Source organism: Fringilla coelebs (assembly GCF_963513975.1).
Source record: "Fringilla coelebs genome assembly, chromosome: 14".
Classification (NCBI taxonomy): Eukaryota; Metazoa; Chordata; class Aves; order Passeriformes; family Fringillidae; genus Fringilla; species Fringilla coelebs.
Window position 1 is genome coordinate 8,520,739 of NC_140040.1, and position 18,302 is coordinate 8,539,040.

General features: G+C 40.8%; 2 protein-coding genes across 2 annotated transcripts; one reads left to right on the forward strand and one right to left on the reverse strand.

Moving 5' to 3' along the window:
* Positions 1 to 2,010: 2,010 nt before the first annotated feature.
* DNAAF1 (dynein axonemal assembly factor 1) lies at positions 2,011 to 13,345 on the reverse strand (the record flags this gene model as incomplete). The annotated part of the gene is made up of 12 exons (XM_084215139.1): positions 2,011 to 2,108; positions 2,396 to 2,732; positions 3,819 to 3,887; positions 6,552 to 6,664; positions 7,267 to 7,524; positions 7,999 to 8,183; positions 8,708 to 8,829; positions 9,084 to 9,250; positions 10,000 to 10,221; positions 11,042 to 11,133; positions 11,967 to 12,102; positions 13,207 to 13,345. 12 exons carry the CDS (start codon positions 13,343 to 13,345, stop codon positions 2,011 to 2,013), a joined length of 1,938 nt encoding a protein of 645 aa, XP_084071265.1.
* Positions 13,346 to 13,515: 170 nt separating this feature from the next.
* HSDL1 (hydroxysteroid dehydrogenase like 1) lies at positions 13,516 to 18,257 on the forward strand. Its single transcript, XM_084215140.1, has 5 exons — positions 13,516 to 13,586; positions 14,383 to 14,615; positions 15,218 to 15,663; positions 16,918 to 17,145; positions 18,024 to 18,257. Exons 2-5 carry the CDS (start codon positions 14,396 to 14,398, stop codon positions 18,123 to 18,125), a joined length of 996 nt encoding a protein of 331 aa, XP_084071266.1. The 5' UTR covers positions 13,516 to 13,586; positions 14,383 to 14,395; the 3' UTR covers positions 18,126 to 18,257.
* Positions 18,258 to 18,302: the final 45 nt, after the last annotated feature.

Sequence of the window (18,302 nt, forward strand, 5' to 3'; positions counted from 1 at the left end):
GGGGCATAGCTGGTGTCTGACTGGATTGTCTGGTTGGGGTTGAGAAATGAGCCCTGGGGAGGGTTGTCCGTGGGCACAGCCAGGTGCAGCTGGGCCCTGGCTCTGTCCCAGGCTGTGTCCTGCAGGGCAGAGGCTCCAGCCTGTGTTCGTGGGGAGCAGCCTCTCAGGAGGGTTCCAGAGCTTTTCTTTAGGCTTTTTGCTCTACTATAAAGACATGAGATGGGAGCTTGATGGTGAGAGAGGAACCTCCAGGAAGAGCACTGGGGAGCCATTCCTGTGCAGAAGGAAGCTTGTGTTCCTCAGCTTTTTACATTGTTAATTTTACTTGAAGGTGATGTGCTGAGACTGCGTTTTTTGCACTACGCTGTACATTTGTAAAGTTTTACAGAAGACACTAATTAAACGTTTCCTTTTTCTCATTTAGCCTGCTTTGGCATTTCTATCACTCCTTACATCTGTCCCTTACTCCCTTTCTCCTTCCCAAGTCCTCAGTGACAAGTGAAAATCACTTCTAAGCATTCAGATTCCCTGTGAGGGCCCACGGGTGGGTTGTGGTCACTGTGTGAATGCAATCTAAAATGTGCCATCTAAAATGTGGCCAAGTAAACATAGCTTGGAAAGCTGCTGAATTCTTCAAACTAAAATGCCACTCATGGTGGGTATAGCTGGTAAAATCAGGATCACAGTAAAAGAATCTACAGCTCTTGAAACTATTTGCTGCTTTTTTCCTCCTCATTTGCCCTATTTTTCTTGCTTTGGGTGACAACAGAGCTCAAACTTCACTCCTGGAATTATTTTTTTAAACCTTTTTTTTGCAAATGTAATGTGTTCCTTTCTGCTTACTTGTTTTTAGTGTAGTAAGTGGATATCAGGACAAGCACCAAAACACAGCATGGAAAATGCAAATCCCAAAGTCCTAAAAATAGTCCTTATCCAGCTTTCTGTCAGAAAAGGCAGCAGCTGCATTTTCAGGACGGAGCTCATACAGGTTGGTGGCAGCATTTGCAGCTTTCTGAAGAGCAGATTCCAGCTCCAGTGCTTTCAGATACCCCTGTGCTCCACAGGCCCTTGCCTTACCTCCACCCTGTCCTGGAGGCCAAGGCTTTTGCCCTGTTTGTTTTAACTCGTGTAGGGGGGAAATGGATGAAATTTAAAGCAATTGTGTTGTCCTCTCTGAGGGCTTTCACAATTTTGTATTACTGTGAGGTCTGGTTCTCTTGCCACCAGATGGCACCTAAGCCCAGGTGATAGGAAATACATCTTTTCAACAAGGCCATAGTGATACTTTATTTCTTTAAATGTGCACACCTAAAAAGAACTGTCAAATTTTATTTATTACAAATTATCACAGATGTATAGAAATATGAAAAAAGACATTCACCTAAACTTGGCTATACTCAAAACACAGATCCTGAGACACATCTCAATGAAAAACATTAAAAGCAGCAAAAATAAGTGAATGTTTCATTACAGATGCCCTAAAAGATAAAATCAGATTTTCTGTGCATGGATGCAATTTCTCTATCTTTTTAGGCATAAACAATCATAATGTCAAGGAGTATTAGATCAGTAAAATATCCCATCAAGAAGCAATCTCCATTTGCTACTGGAGTCCATCTGCTGTGATGTACACTGGTATGGACTTAAAATATAAAACACCAAGTGAAAATATATGTGGTTACAAATAGAATTTTTATTTTGTCAAATGAAACACTGAATTATGCTTTAAACTACATCTGTAATGAAACTCTGATATATAAACATGTAACTAAGGCATTTCCAGAAGGATGCAAAGGCACAAATAACACAAGACTGGAATATAACCTCAAATATAACCAGTAATTTTCGAAGTAGTGACGAAGCAGCTGCCCTGAGGAGCTGGAACCAAGGGCGGTGAGTTTTGGTATCACAGTGTTACACCAGTTTTAACAAATGGTCCCATTGCCAGCCTCCATGCTTTGGGAATATTTCCACACTGTGCTCTAGATTTGGTCTGGTTTTCCCAAGTGATTAATCCAATCCACTCTCATCATCCTTGACACCTTGTGCTTTATGAGAACATCCTTCCCCCTCAGCCAGGTCCTGTGCTTCTCTATCACTGCCATTCCCTGTCAAAAGCACAAAAGCAAAGGGCAAATGAAACTCACTTGTGGTCTTTAATACTGAAAAAAGGAAATATAGAGCCCAATTTTTTAAAACCATTTAAATAAAAATCAGTAAGAAATTTTCTGTAGAAAAAGAAAACATTTTAATTCCTAATTTATTAGGATTCCCACATAAATAAAAGGGAGAGGTGATTGTAACTAACAGCCTTCAACAGGAGCTGAACAGGTCCTTAGGGTGACTGTGCCAAACCCTGTTTTCTCTGTGATTAATAATGTCACTGTAATCTTACCATCCTCTTCCCACGAGCTTGGGTCATCTGGTTGATGACAGACTGGTGACAGGCGCAGATGATCCTTGGGCTCAGTGATTACCTCTTGTATCAAGGGTTTCAAAGGGGCTGCCTCTTCATCTTTGATCTCTGAATTATCAGGCTCTGTAAATAAGCTTTTGAGAAGGGGTCTTAAGTGCTCCTTTTCATGCTCTTTATGGTTCTGACATATATTTGAAAAAATTGCTGTTGGAACTTCTTCATCTGAACTCTCAATCATGCTTTTATTGTTTTCCTCTAATGCAGAATTGCTGTCATTTGTCACTTCAGAAATTATTTCAATTTTTGGGTGATAGTCCTGCTGTAAAGGTAGAAATGTAATTGAAAAATTATTCTTATATATAAAAGCCAAAGGAAGGGTAAATTTCTCTTGGATCCATGTAACAGTTTTCAGCTTTAATGTGCTGTTCTCATAAAATATATGGAATATATGCTTAATATATAAGCTCTGCTGCTTTGTGAATGAATTTTAGATTAGCAATTTCTCAGGCATCACCAATGAACTGATCATAAACTAACTAACAGCTCACAAATACAGCAATGTGTGGGCTCTGTTCTTATATTTTACTCCAAACAGAGGAACCTGACCAACATCTTCATCTGCTTCAGTGACAAACTGAGCAGCCTTTGGAGCAGGACAGCTGCTAACACATCCTCCTTCCCTAATCCTCTTTTCTTGCCTTCTTTTAATTGGAGGCTTTGTTAGTCAAAACATTTTGCAACCCTGTTATGAGTCTGTGATCAAAAGAGCAAATCAATTCCATGTTTTATGATGACTGTAGGAACAGTTGGCATTATCTTGGAAAGACTTGTAAGAGCATGTCCTGTACCAGCCTCTGTCTCCAGCAAGGCCAGTATGATTCTATGATCAGCATGAAAATCAAAACTTTTAAACTTTGTTGTCTTCTTTTTTCTCTTCTTTTTAGGCTTGTGCCCAAAAGATAAGTTTGAGCAAAGCAAAACTCTAAGGTGGACAAGGTCTGGCCTGCAGTAGAGAGGAGGAGTTTCAATTTCTCTGTGATTTCAGTTGAAAAGTCAGATTTTATTCAGCAGCAGGCAATTTCCACCATATTAATACTGGTACAGTATAATTTTTAGTATAACACTACATCCTATTAAGAAATTAAACTTATGTAACTGTTGCATTACTGATCATAAGTTTTTATTCTATTTTTGCTAGACAAGAATATAAAAAAGTCAGATTTAAACAAAGGAAAATTCACTTGTAGATATGAACTGCTGAAACTATCCATTTTAGTTTGTAAATTCAGAAGTGATTGCATCTCCCAAACCAGCATTTCACAACTTGGATTATCCTCCTTTTGCAAAACCTTTGTAAATGTGTTTAGGGAAGTTTCATTACTGGAATTAATGAAAATGTTACCTTTTGAACAAAGATTTCATCTTCTGACGGAAACTCACTCACAACTACATCTTCTAAATCAGGCAGATCCTGGAAACAATCACAGATCAATAATCAGTGGGAAGAGCTACTGTAACCTATGGAAAATGACATCTCTGGCTCATTGGACAACTCCTCCAAAGCAGTGCTCCTCAGGGTGTGAGGCCACAGCCAGCAGGACCCCCCTGCCACCCCCTCACAGGCACGGTTTGCTGTTATGCATGTGTGGGAAAGGGAAAAATTCATCTCTCTCCAGAAATAGCAAATGGGAAAGCAATAGCCCTAATGTCAGACTGAATGCTGTTTTCTACTATGCTGTGTGATTATGAAAGAAAACAGGATAAAGAGTAAGGCATTACCAGGATTTTAAAAGCAAACATGGTTTATTCTCTTAGCTGTTTCCTGTCTATTCAATAGACTTAATCCCAATTGCAACCCATCTCTATGGGTAAGTGCCAAATCCAGACCTGCAGTCTTCCTGAAACTACATATCAAGTAAACTCTGTTAACCTAAATACACCTAATAAACCATTTTTTTACTGTGAATGCCTCATAATTAAGACACAGAACTGCAAACTTGCTGAGAACTGTTTTTCCTCAGACAGGTCTGATAATTTCAGCTTTCCATAAGAAAATATTATCTCAGACAACTATCATTTGCTGCCATGAAAGGAAACACAGAAGGTGGGAATGCAAAATCACAGGTAGAAACTAATACCTTTTTGCCATTTTTTAACTGTAGGTCAATACTGGGATATGCATTTCCTTTAGTTTTTAGATATTTTTAGCACTCAATGACTTTGTAGCAGGCTACTGAGCATGGTAGCATCAGGAACATCTGTACTGTCTTGTCTGGTGAAGATTATTACACAATTAAAATCAAGAAAGGAAATTTCTCCTCCTTCCTGATATGGTTGCAGCTAGTGCAGCATGTCCTGAAGTCACAGAATTTTATAAAAATTGCATTAAGAATGTACAAATTAAGATCTAAGACTTATGTGGATTTTGATGTCAACAGGGAGATGAAATAGCTCTTAGTCTTGTTTCAGTCATCAGGTGCATTTGCAGACCAACTACGAGTTAACCCAGTCTAGATATGTGGGAATGTGATTCCCACACTGCCAAGGCATGTGCAGCAACAGGAGCTTGTTTCTGCTTGACACAGGGATGTCACAACCACCCACTGCAAATCCTCCTCCACTCTGCTCCCTTATATTCTCCCTGAGACCATCTAGAGACTCAGGATATGAATAAGGACAGTGGTGCTGCTCCAGAGCCTCTCACCGTTGGCATCTTCCCAGCCTTTCCCTGCAATGTCAGCACTGAGGTTCTTTGGAATATCTGCACTAGGGTAAGTACTGGAGGCTCTTGGGAGAGGCTCTTTCTGTTACTAAATGTTGGAGAACAAGTAGCATAGAACACTGAAATGTGTATTAGTGTGTGATTTGGGTTTGGTTTTCCTTCTGTAGAATTAAAATAGTCCCACTTTTTGCATGTCTAAAACCCCACAGATATGTGCTTAAGAGTTACTTTCATACTGCCTTGAAGTTTGTGCACAGGATCTTCCTATGGTGCCATAGAGCATCAAGGGAAAAACAAACACTGAATCAAGATTTTCACATTGTGGGTACCTACAGTGTCACTACATATTTACTTCAGACATTGTAAGATCTACTTTTAATAATAATATTGTGCCTACTTTAATTGCTGCCCCTTCTCTCCACTGCCTTTTTTAAACCTGTGATTAAGACCAGCTGAACAGAAGGAGGCAGCAGCAAACCCTCTGGTGAAGCAGTGGGCAGAGCCCTTCAATAACATGGAATTTTTGCCTGGGAAATTAAGAGCATGGCAGAGATATGAGGCTTTTCTGCCAGCAGTTAACAATGGCAATATGGGGTATCACAGAGTGTATGAAGTGCTCTGGGAGGTCAGAAGCTTTTATTGCTGATCATATCATAGTCTGACACTGTCAGTTAATCAGCAGTGTACTAATTAGGATATGTTGAACAATTCTCCTTTGAAGTGAGGTTGAATTTTTCAGTGGTATCTATGTTCTCCTCATGGTTAAATGTGGTAAACATATTTAAATGTTGCATCAGATAGACATTTCAGATAATAGAAGACCATAGTACAAATGTAAATCACTTATTATATATCTGAATAATGTACATTATGCTCTTCCTGGAAACAGACATCAGAGTTCTATTTTGAGAATTAATTTATAGTATCTAATACTGCTGGGTAACATTTACAATAATGGGGGTGCTATTTCTTCCCTATGGTTCTTCTGAAATAGTTCACATTTTCAACTGTATATTTCATTTGAGTTTTGATTAAGAGGACAAATATGTCTACTAGATTCTTTTCTCTGTAATTTCTGTTTTTAAATGAGAGCCCTCATTAGCTTCTCCAGAGAAATCACAAAGATAGAAGGTCAACTTTAGGTGATTTACAGGACAAAAGGATTTATAGGATAAACAATTTAAGGACAAAATAAACTTTGGAAGCATTCTTCATAAATGCTCCACTGGAGAGAATACCCCTGCAGCTTTACTTTTTGGGATTTTCTTTCTTTCTTTCTTTTTATTTTTCCTAACAGTAGACCTTTCTTAAAAACCTGCCCATACAGTTTTATTAGCCAGAATGTTACAACAATTAACTTGGAGAAGACAATACACACATGTGAACTTCTCCAAGTCTGAATCCAATACATACATCAAGAGAAAGTGCTGCCAGTGTCTCCAGTTTGAACTGTTCAATTTCAGCATATTCCTCCTCCCTCTCAGGAAGCTCAGCCTGGTCAGTAGCTGCCTCCTGTCCTGGTAGATCTGCAGAATAATTAATAGTCAGTTCAGAGAACTAACTGAATAAAAAATGTCTACATTGCAAGCACTGTAGAACCAGACTGCTGGGGACTGACTACCACTGCAGAATTCACAGCTCAATCCAAAGCTTTGTTTTTATATTATATTCTGGGTCTCTCTTCTTTGTATAAATTAATATTTGCATTTTGCAATAAGTGTTCCACAAATCTATAAAAGCCTTTCTCCATGTGTGAAGGTACAAAACCATCTCTAAAGTGATGTCCAGCTTCTGTTGGCAGACAGACTGCCCAGTTTATGTGGCAGCAAGGGAAGTCTGTAAACTCTCCTGGCCTTTCACTAAACCCGGCATGTTTGAGAAGTGGAGTTCCACCTTTAAGTTGCAGAAGTTGCAGGTTAAGCCTTCAGAAATTTACTATTTATTGTATTGAAAGAATATTTTACCCAGTATTGCTTGATTTCACCGAGTCACTGTGGAAATCTCATGAAATGTTTTTATGTATGAGTTAGTTGGCTTGAGCCACAGCAGAGGCAGTGCTCCACTAAGAGAGGTTGGCTCACCATCTCTGCATGCTCAGTTTGGTTTGGCTCTCCCCTGTGTACATTACCATCTGCCTCCTGGTTGAAATTTGCACGTTTGTAAGAGTCTGGTTCCTGTGCATCCTCTTGAACTTCATCAGGCATATTTCCAGATGTGACATCTCTGCTATCGTCTCTATTTGGTAGAACTGTTATCACTTCATCACAAGCATCTAAACCCTCATTTTTAAATTTCTCAGTTTTTTCTTGAGCTTCTTCTTCTGATCTATTTGAAATTTCTGATGTATTAGAATTTCCATCATAATCTTTTGAACTTGAAGGTGCTCCTACAGAAGAAATAATTTCATAAAAATTGCTGAGCTGATCTACCAGTGCTCATTTTAAATTTCCAAACACTACTACAATGGGCTAGAATATGCATCAAAAGCTCCTACTTTGAGCAGCTATCCATGGATGAGTAGTCCTCCCAAGACTGCAGCAATGCTGTTTTCCCATCTCAACTCCCCAGCAAACAGAAGTTCCCCAGAAAAAAAAAATCACCTAGAGAAAATGCTTAAATAATAAATGTTTGGTATTTCTAGTACTTAGAAAAGGCTCTCAAGTGACTACATATTGAAATACATCCTTGAGGATTTTGATGGATCAGTAATGAGTGCTGGTTATCCTCTCCTTTGTGCAATCCACTTACTTGAAAAGAAGTTTTTAGTTGTTAGTCAATCCAAAGATGTATCAGATAAAGACTCCTCTGCACATTCAAATTGAAGTGGTCACAGACATCTTCCAAAACAGTAAGCACAAACCTTCTTGGGTATCTGTTGCAACTCCTTCCATGCACTTTTCTTTTTTCTTTTCCTGTGCTCTTTGCCTAATTGCTGCTAATGCATCAATGCTATCTTGGATTTTTTTTCTCTCTCTGGTTTCCCATTTTTCCCTTTCTGCTTTCTCAGCTTCAAGCCCTCCAACAGCCCAGGCTTCTGCACAGGCTCTAATGAAAACACAAAAGCTCACTGTAATACAGCTATAAAAGCCCACCTTTGCAACGAGAGAGAAGTTTAAAAGAATTTGCAACAGCACAAGATAGCTGCAATAGAAAAAAACAGATAGCAGTGACAATCCCTTATGCAACAGGGATGTACATTTATCTCACGAAAGAAACAAAAATATCCAAATGCTGATTGCTGGTTACATCACCAGGGATTGGTCTGATCTTGGCTCAGCTGTTCCAGACACCTGCTCAGTTTCTGTTGAAATCAGGATCTGCCTCTGGTCTACAGACATGGTGTGAGACAATTCTGTTCAAGAATTATTTTGTGAAAAAATACACTGCTTTTTTCTAGGTATGTTAGATGTAGAACTCTGTAGTACAATACTCTTCTTCTCAAAGTCATCCACCTTCAATAAATTATACTGGTCAATCTTCCTTCCATGACAGTATTGACCAAAAATGGGTGAGTGATTGTTAGCACTTGATTCTTATAGCTGTGTAAAGAAGATGGCTGTGTTTCTTACCTGTCCTTTGGGAAAACTGGTCTGTCATCCAGATATGTCAGCTGTTTCAGTCGAACAGTGAGTGTTTTTCTGTAGTTAGCAATTTTCCTTATCACCTCATTTCCCATCAAATTCAGCACATGCTAGAGAAACAAGGGAAACAATTTTTAAGCTTGAGTAGCAAACCCCCCAGCCTGGATATGCACTTCCTCTGTCATTTCAAAAGCAAGAAATTAATAAAACATCCAAGGGGTTACAGGTGATCTACCAGAAACAAACCAATGTTTAATAATGTTTCTTTTAGACTGATACCTACTGTGCACTGAACTATCCAACAAAGCCATTTGATGGGGTTCACCCACACACAAACACAAACCCTCAGCTATGTTTGGCTTACCAGATTGGGCATGGTCTCCAGAATAGCTACAATACTTGGATCACTTAGATTGTTGTGGGAAAGATCAAGAACAGAAATACTTGGGCATTCCTGCAAGTGCTGGATGTCTTCCACTGTTTGTAACTTATTGTGAGCGATCTGCAGAGTCTGCAGGACTTTCAGACAAGCTGCCAGACAAGAACAGTACAATGAAAGGAAAGGTAAGAGTTGTCACTTCAGCAAGGGTTTTTTGAGCAAGTAAAAATCTGCATTGTCAAACTAACAGTTTATATTGATTTTGGAGCTTTTTTCTAAATTTGTTATTCTGCTATATATACTTTTTGACAAGGCCTCCAAAGCTGCTTTCTTCACCCCAGGGAAAAATAGGTGCTTGGTTTTAGGATGGTAGTTTTTTAAAATTCACATTTCAAACTAAACAGTTACACAAAAGCAAGAGCTTGTGTTTCAAAATTCTCAAATGTATGCAAGTAGTAATGCACAGAAATAGTTTTTTATTTTCTGCTGAAGACAGAATCAATCTTTTAACAGATATAAAAGATTTGGTAATTGTGTCTGCAACTGCCAAAGCACATCTTAACTGTAAGGTAAATGGTGAAAACTGGATTGTCAGCCTGTCTGCAACACAGATAAGTACTGACATGGTATTAAGGAGTGAGGAAAAACTACTTAATTATCCTAGGTATCCATGTGAAAGTAGTTTTTCTGTAGTAGAAGTAGTAGTAGTAGTATTTTCTGTTTCTCAACATAGGTTTTACTCCTCCACAGAAGCCCTGTGGGCTTTGCTATGGATATTGTGCCAAATTCTAACACCATTTAAAAAATCCTTTGAAACTAGTGCCACTGACAAAAGCTTAGTCAGAGCTTAGGAAATATGGGATTGCCAGAGGCTAAAACCTGTTGCAGCAACAGTTCTTACAGAGATTCTCAATGGTCCTAATGTAGTTGTTACTGATATTGAGGGAATCCAGCTTTTGTAAGGGTTCAAGGTTTTCAATTTTCTCAATTAAATTCAGTTGCAGGTAGAGGGAACGCAACTCTGTCTGAGCCTCCAAGTTCTCAATTTTTCTTAAGCCATTGCACTGCAGCCACAAACACTTCAGTCCTGTATATTCTTCAAGATTCTCCAGTCGGTCAAATCCTGCAGAACAAAAAAAGATGTTCATTTTAAAATGAAATGGCATTGGCTGAAAATGACTCTTTGGATGAGAAAATTCCATTAAACCAGAGCTGCTGAAACAGCCTGAGAGAACACTGGGACTGAAGTCACTGCAGAATTTCCACTGAATTCCTGGTACTGTTTGTGGCCCGTAAAGGGCAAAACCAGGGTGGTACCTATTCTGGTCTGTATCTCAGCAGCCCTTTAGATGCTAAATAATACATAGCAAAACAAAGGCTGAATGTAGAAGGTAGCATATCCTATTTATTTGGAAGAATTCTTAGGATAACTTGGACCAGGTAACTGCATCATGCAAAAACCTGCTCAGAGATCACCAGAGGATGAGTAATGTTCCTTCTAACAGGAGTGTTTCAAACATGCAGCAAGTATTTACTGTTTATTTTCCTCTTGACCATTTTTACTTGGCAGTAAAAAAGTTCCAAAAGCTGGAAAAAGCTTTTAATGCAAACAATTTAAGGAAAAAATATGTATATTTTCCTCTGAGTGCAACCCAGACCAGTATTTTAATTTACATTTTTCAGAGGCTCCTTTTTCAGTAAAAGAACCAAAAATATGTCCCTTGATTCCTACTGATCCTTTGGATGGCTCCATAAAGTGAGTCAGATGCACAGTTCACTTTTCTACCTTCATATTGACTCATTTTGCTTCCCAAATCCAGTATTACATAAAATTGTGTTCTAATTTAGAAGAATGACTAGATACCTCAGTGAGCCATGAAGTAGATCCTCTGCTAAAATGCTACTTAGAATGATCAAGCTAGGCAGTCATGCCCACATCTTACCTTTATAATGCAAGTACAGTGTATCATTTAAGTACGGGGTCCAGTATAATTTCTGCTGTTTACAGATGTCTAGCAGAATCTTTTTTGTCATCCTAAAATAGTACAGGAAGCAGAAGCAAAATAAAAAATATATTTCAGTGCACATTCTGAGATCTTTGGCTTCCTTACAGACTCCATTGCAACACAAATAACAATTCTTTCATGCAAGAGAAACGGCTACAACTTTCAAAATCATATTTAAAAAAAAAAAGGTGCTGGGTTTTTTAGTGTGGCTTTTCATTTTTACCTTTGAAATGAGTTACCAGGCCCTTCTGCTAAAAAAAAAAAGTGTTTATAGGAATATGGGCAGGGAATTAGAGAGTTCATCTTCTTGGAAAAGGGCACCATCATTTTATGTTATGTTAGCTTTTGGTTCCAATGTTAGCTTCGTCTCCAATTCTTTCCCCTGTTCCTTGCTGCTTTGGTTCAGGACCTTTGGTGGCAGAGCCAAAATGCACTATTTTTCTCAGACTAGAAAAATCAATGGTAATCAACCCAACATTTTATTGAAATGCTGACTCCAAAATAGCATTCAAGAAAGTTTTGATATAGAGCTGTTGGTTGGCTGGGAATGCCACTAGGAATTGACAGAATGCTTTGTCTGAACTGAGGCAGAGAGATGGTTAAAGCTACTGGCACATGACTTCCACAGGAGTTAGCACAATTTTCTCCAGATCCATTACATGACTTCATCATGTGGTCAGAATGTAGTTTGCTACAGTGGCCATAAAACCCAAACATCTGTCCAGATGCTGTAAATGTCACTAATACCTGGTTTATCCACTATTCTCAAGTTCATCTTCAAAACTGTTCTCCAGAACTGAGATGAACACACAGAATAGCAAAACTCCTGATGATGCCAACACATCCACAAACAATGTATTACCTTACAGAGCCTCTCTTTTCTACTGTCCCTTGACTGGATGAGCTGGTTCCAGACTTCTGATCAATATCTGATTTTTGTTCATTCTCTTGATCTGCTTTGGACATAGAGTTGACTTCTTTCTCTTGAGTTTCATCAGCTTTTTAAATAAGAAAATGAATTGCAATTTAACAGCAAAGGTGGGGAAAATATGTCATGTTGCCAATTACTTCAGAGAAATATTGAAGAGCATTTGAATATGAATTTCAAGAAAAGACTGTTTTAACCAAGATTTCTGCTGAGATTTTTAATGAAACTTAACTTTCTTACAAAGCATCATAAAATAAATAGTAGCAATTGAAATCTGTATTTTTTTAAATCAGAAAGTTGGATAGTATCAATTATTCTTAATATTCTTATGATGTACAGTCACAATAAAGTACTGACACCAATGTTCTGATGGTGTTAGATATTTAATATATATTACATTTAATTAACACCAATTTGAGTTTACTGTAAAGAGACTTCAGCAATGGTATCAGTCATCCCAAGCACTGTTAGTCTAGCTCTTCTACAAATTTACCCTTTTGCACTCCTCGGAAGGCTGCCTTTGATTAATCCCAATTTCAGTATTTGTCTCTTCAGATACTTGCCCTGAACCTTCTACTTGCTCTTGTTGTTCATGGAGAAAGTGCAAACAAGATGATTGTACCAGCTTACTTAAATATGACTGTAATTAAAACACAATGATTGGACATACTTAGTAATACAAGAGGCAATGGGCCGAAACTGATGCACAGGAAGTTCCACCTGAACACAGGGAAGAACTTTCCTGTGCGGGTGACCATGCACAGGAACTGTTTGCTCAGAGAGGTGTGTGTCCCTCACCGGAGATGTTCCAGAGCCATCCGGACACAATCCTGTCCCCTGTGCTCTGGGATGGCCCTGCTTGAGCAGGAGCTCGGACCAGGGACCTGCTGCGGTCCCTTCAAACCTGACCCATCCCGTGCCTTGTGATGTAGAGGTCAGGTTGGCTGTGTGATTGCAACACTGGAAGAAATACTTCTCTGGGAACAGGAAAGCAAAGAAATATCGGGAAAGGAAAAAAGACCACAGGAAGACAGCAACTGAGCGAATATGCCTCAGTCACAGGATTTCCAGTGACTTTGCTGGCACAAAGCACACTCGTATTGGCATCCCGATGAGTACGAGCAGCCGTGATGTGCGGGCGTTGCGCGCTGCCGAGCGAGCCGGAGGGGCTCACCTGTGCTCACAGCGCTGCCCTCCCGCTCCGGGAGGGCACCTCCGCTCCCGGGGTCGCCCAACGGCGCCTCCGACGCCTCAGGCGCCGGGACCTCCTCTGTGCGGCCGCTGTCCGGGTCTCCAGCGGGCGCCGCCTGCATTCTAACACCCCCGAGCCGGTGTGGGATTTACGCTCTGCCTTTTTCAGACAAAATGTCCGCAGGCTTTACACGGCGGCAGGCGAGGGACGGAGCGCAGCCCGAGCTCCGGCCGCCGCCTCAGCCGTGGCCATGGCGACGCCGCGCGCAGCCCCACAAGGCCCCGCGGCCGCTCCCGGCGGCCCCGCGCGGCGCAGGCGGCGGCGGGCGCGGGCAGCGCGGCGGGCCCGGGCCGGCATCGCGGGTGAGGCGCCGGCGGGTCAGGGCCGCGGCGGGGGCGGGGTCCGGCCGGGCCAGCCCGCGTCCCGGAGGGCCCCGGGTCGGGGCTGGGCGAGGGGCCGAGGCGCCGGGCCAGCCCGCTGGGGCTGCGCGGAGACGGCGCGCCCGGAGCCCGCTGTCCCGCCCTGGGCGAGGGGCGGGCGGGATGTTGCGGTGCCGGGTGGCACGTCGGGTCCTGCCGAGGAGAGAACGGATTTGTGCTTGGTTAAAAAACGTATTCACTAGTGAAAGTCGTGTGAGGCGCAGCAAGCGCGGTGTGCGTGATGCGCTGCACCGTGCCGTGGTTCAAGGACAGTGGCAGATGCGGGGCTTTTGACTGCGCTGGGGACTGACGTGCTGCCCTAGCCTGCTTTGTCTCTCATGTAGCTTTTTGTCCTTGAAGGAGACTGTTGTTTCTTTGTGTCTCAGCTCTCGCGTGCTGGTTGTCCTTGCCTCTCTTGTAGGTAGTTTTTCATCTTCCAACATTGCTTTTTACCTGTTCAGCTTCTGCTTTAATTGTTTTATTTACACAATCGTTGATCAGTGTTGTTGCAGTATAATTAATTAATAGCTCATCCCTAGGAAAAGGGCTAAACAGTACCTAAACCAGTGAGGTTGATGGTAGGTGACGCCAAATTTTAGCACACTGTCTTGTGTTTTTCTGCATCAAAACAGTGCTCAAACTGTAAAATGCTGCATCTCAAAGGTTATCCTTACAGTCTGAAAAGTTTACATGGCCCAAGAGGCAATTGTAATTGCCTGTGTCTTTTTTTCTTTTTCAGGCTTGTGATCACCATGGCTGCAGTGGATCGATTCTCCCTCCTGTACAGAGAAATCAGTCGCTCCTGCAGTTTCTATATAGAAGCCCTGGCTGTTGTTGGAGCTTTGTACACGGTCAGAAAGGTTGTGTCTCTGGCCTTGGACACTTACAGCGCACTCAGGCTGCACGTGATTCCAAAGCTGAGCGGGGAGGTTGATCTGGTCAAGAAGTATGGCAAGTGGGCCGTGGTCACGGGTAAGAGATGAATGGTGAATTTCCTTGTGTTTATGTAACATACTGTGAAACTTGGTGGCTTGTGGCGCTGGGTGAGCTTTATATTACAGGCTGGAGCCTGTATTATCTCTGTTTGCAGGCTAGTCTGCCCGAGCAGTGGCTGTTGTTCATTGCCTTTATAAATTAATTCCTCAGGAGATGGGCAAGCTAAGTGAGTTGACTGACTGCTGAGAAAGAATCACAGCAATTGTTGCCCCAATTTGCAAGGTACCTCTTGATCACCTGCAAGTGTAGACAGAGATGTAGACAAGATCCTCTTTTTGCTATGGGGTGTTCTTATGTGCCCTAGTTCTTCAGCAAGGTTTGAGTCCTGTACCGCCTTTCATTAAGGTTCTCCTTTGAGCTCTCTCTTGTTGTCATGGAAAATATAAAACTTTTATGAGGGGAATTGCAGAAGGTGGTTGACAGTGTTGTCTTTACTGTTGTGTCTTTGAATTCAATCTATTTAGTGCCACAGGATCTCAGAAAAAGGAATAAGTCTATAATTGAAAGAACTGTCAAAATAGAAGGCTGGTGTTGCTCAGTTTTTGACTTGTGTGTTCTATTGCTGTTTTCTCTTGCAGGTAGCACAGATGGTATTGGGAAGGCTTATGCTAAAGAACTGGCAAAGCGTGGTGTCAACATCATCTTAGTCAGCAGAAGCAAAGAGAAGCTGGAGGCTGTCTCCAGGAGCATATCTGAAACCTACAAAGTGGAAACAGATTTCATAGTAGCTGATTTCAGCAAGGGGCGTGAGCTTTACCCAGCCATTAAGGAGGCTCTGAAAGACAGAGAAATTGGGATTTTGGTGAACAATGTAGGAATGTTTTATGCCTACACAGACTATTTTACTAATATCTCTGAGGATACGCTATGGGAAATGATCCATGTAAATATTGCTTCTGCTACCATGATGACACATATTGTGCTGCCAGGCATGGTAAAGAAGAAGAAAGGGGCGATTGTGAATCTTTCTTCAGCAGTCTGTTGTCAGCCAACACCCATGTTGACGGTCTATGGAGCCTCTAAAGTAAGTTGGGCTGTCGTGTTAAATGGCATGGCTGGAAACACATTCAGCAAGGATGTCAAAATACTTGAATGTTTTTTAGGGATTCATTTAAATTTTGGAGGTGAATGATACATGTGTTATGCAGGAAGCTCGTCATCCTCACCAGTGCTGGGCTTTCAACCAAAGTCAGTGCTCTTGGATTTTGTGTGAAGTGTGGTATAACAGTCATTCTAGGAGAAATGTTGCCTTTCTCAGATGCACAAAGCAGAGAGGCAATTCTGTGGGCCCTATTGAAAGGTCAAGAATTTAATCTCTCTCCAGCTGAACTGTGCACATACCTCAAGTCTTGCATACCAGTATTTGGTAGCAAAAAGGGCTGTACTCATGCTCAAGCCACTGCTGTGAATCACAAGTGTACCAAAGTTTCTTGGTTTAGCTTAGATAATTAATCCAAATGCTAGGTCAGCAATCCAGCTTTAAGCCTGGCCTCAGAACACAGAAGTGAGAACAAGCAGCTGCAACATCCTAAGCCTCTTTGTGTTCTAACAATGAATAATGCTTGAAGTGGTTGCTTTAATTTTCCTAAAGCAGCTGTAAGAGAATTTGTACAAGATGCTTTCCCAACAAACTGTTGGGAAAACCTTTTGCAAGGCCGGTTGGAAGCAGCAAGATACCTGCTCACAAGCTGAGTCAAAAATGCATTTTCTCAGGGAGAACTGGCTGTGTGGCACAGCAGGGAAGGCATCAGTGTTGTTGCCCTGATAAGACTGAGCCAGACTCATTTTTCAGTCTGATTCCAGCAGTCCCAGTTATCAGCCTTGTTCTTTTCTTGTTCTGTAAAAGTAAAACGAGCTAAAGGAGGTAAAGCAGATACACATTAACTAATCTTTTTTCCTAAGAGAGTCCCAGGACATAACTAACCTAGTCCCAGTCTGTAGAGTGTCCTTGTAATGCCCCCAGACCAGATAAGGTGTTTGTTTTAGATGAAATAAATGTTTTTGTATTATTTTTAAGCAGAAATTGTCAGATTGTGAAAAGCAGTCACTTTGTCCTGCTAGTTACTGTACCATGGCAGGTTTATAGTAAATAACAACACCAGAGAAATGTTGATAATACTTCAGAAAATCATATTTTCATACTATTTATTAGTATTTATTGAGCTGGTGCATAAAATATGTTAAAACTTTTCTGTAGTTTTAATAAAACTTTGCCATGAGATTTCATTGTTAAAAAAAAAAAAAGAAAAAAAGTGTCTTTCTGCTTTTGTTTTTCTAGAGCTACTTGGACTATTTCAGTAGATCACTACATTATGAGTATGCCTCTAAAGGAATTTTTGTTCAGAGTCTAACACCATTTCTAACTACTACAAAAATGTTATCATTCAGCAGCTCTATATCAAAGAGATCTGTATTTTTTCCTACTCCTGAAGAATATGTAAGTCATGCTGTTTCTACTCTTGGGTTATCCATAAGGACCACTGGTTGCTGGAAGCATGCAATACAGGTAATGGAATTCATTAAACTATTTCATGTTTGTCAGTAGAAGTAAATCAGCTGTTTAATTTCTTAGGAGTCTGAATGAAAACTGCTCATTCTGAAAAAGTGTGATATATATTGTAAACTTTAAGGAATTGTGCCATATTTTCTCACTAGTTCTGCTTTATAAACTTATGCTATTTTTAAGATCAGAGAGTGAATCCAATTCTCCCTTGAAATGCACAGGAGAAATGGGAAAGAGACAAGTTTTTACTGAAAAGCAGAGTATCTCATTTCTCTTGGGGTGTTGCTGACTGGGCAAGTGTTTCACTGTTTTTGTAAACAGAAATAGCTTTTTCAGTCTTAATATTTTGAGCATATTTGTGCTTTGGGGAAGAGTGGGTAGGGAGGATGGAATCATAGCAGGAAAAACTTGCATTTTCCTCCATTTGTTAGGGTTTTGATTTTTGGGGTAGACTGTTTTATGCATGTTGATCACATCTCATGTGTCCTGCCTAGTGGCTTCCTATAGCATTGGGTTGACTAGATGGAAATGAAGAAGTGGGGATTAGTCCAAAAGGAATAAAAGAGGCAGGATGCATTCTGGCAAAATGTGGCAATTAATGGAAGTGGACAGAATGGCTGTTGTGAACTTAACCAAGTCAGGATTCAGTATTGATTTGCAGAACTGAACTGCTCAGCTGTGGGTGCTGCATCTGAAACAGCTGAACATGTGTGCTTCAAGGGGCTGAATTTAAGGTTTAGTTGATGAAATTCAAGCACTTTTTGCCTTGCTTTAGTAGTGACTTGAGAAACTTTATTTTAATGGAATGTGTCTTAATCTGTCCCTTTCTGTCTTTTTTTTTTTTTTCCCCTGTTTTCTGGTCTCTCTGTGCTTCTCCACAGTGGACGCTGGGCGAGTGCCTGCCTGAGTGGATGTGGGCATGGTTTGCTCTGCTTTGGAGCAGAGCTCTACGCAAGGAAGCTTTGGCAGCCAAAGTGAAATAGGGATAGCTCGATTTCCCTCGAGACAATTCCGATCAGAGCAACAATGTTTAATGAACCTTGGAGGACTTACTGTAACTTATCCATACCTTGTTAAGCAAGCTATGTAACCTAGACAACAGAAGTCTGGATCCTGTCTGTATCCTTGTATTAAAATAGCTTCTCTGCTGCTTTCCTTTA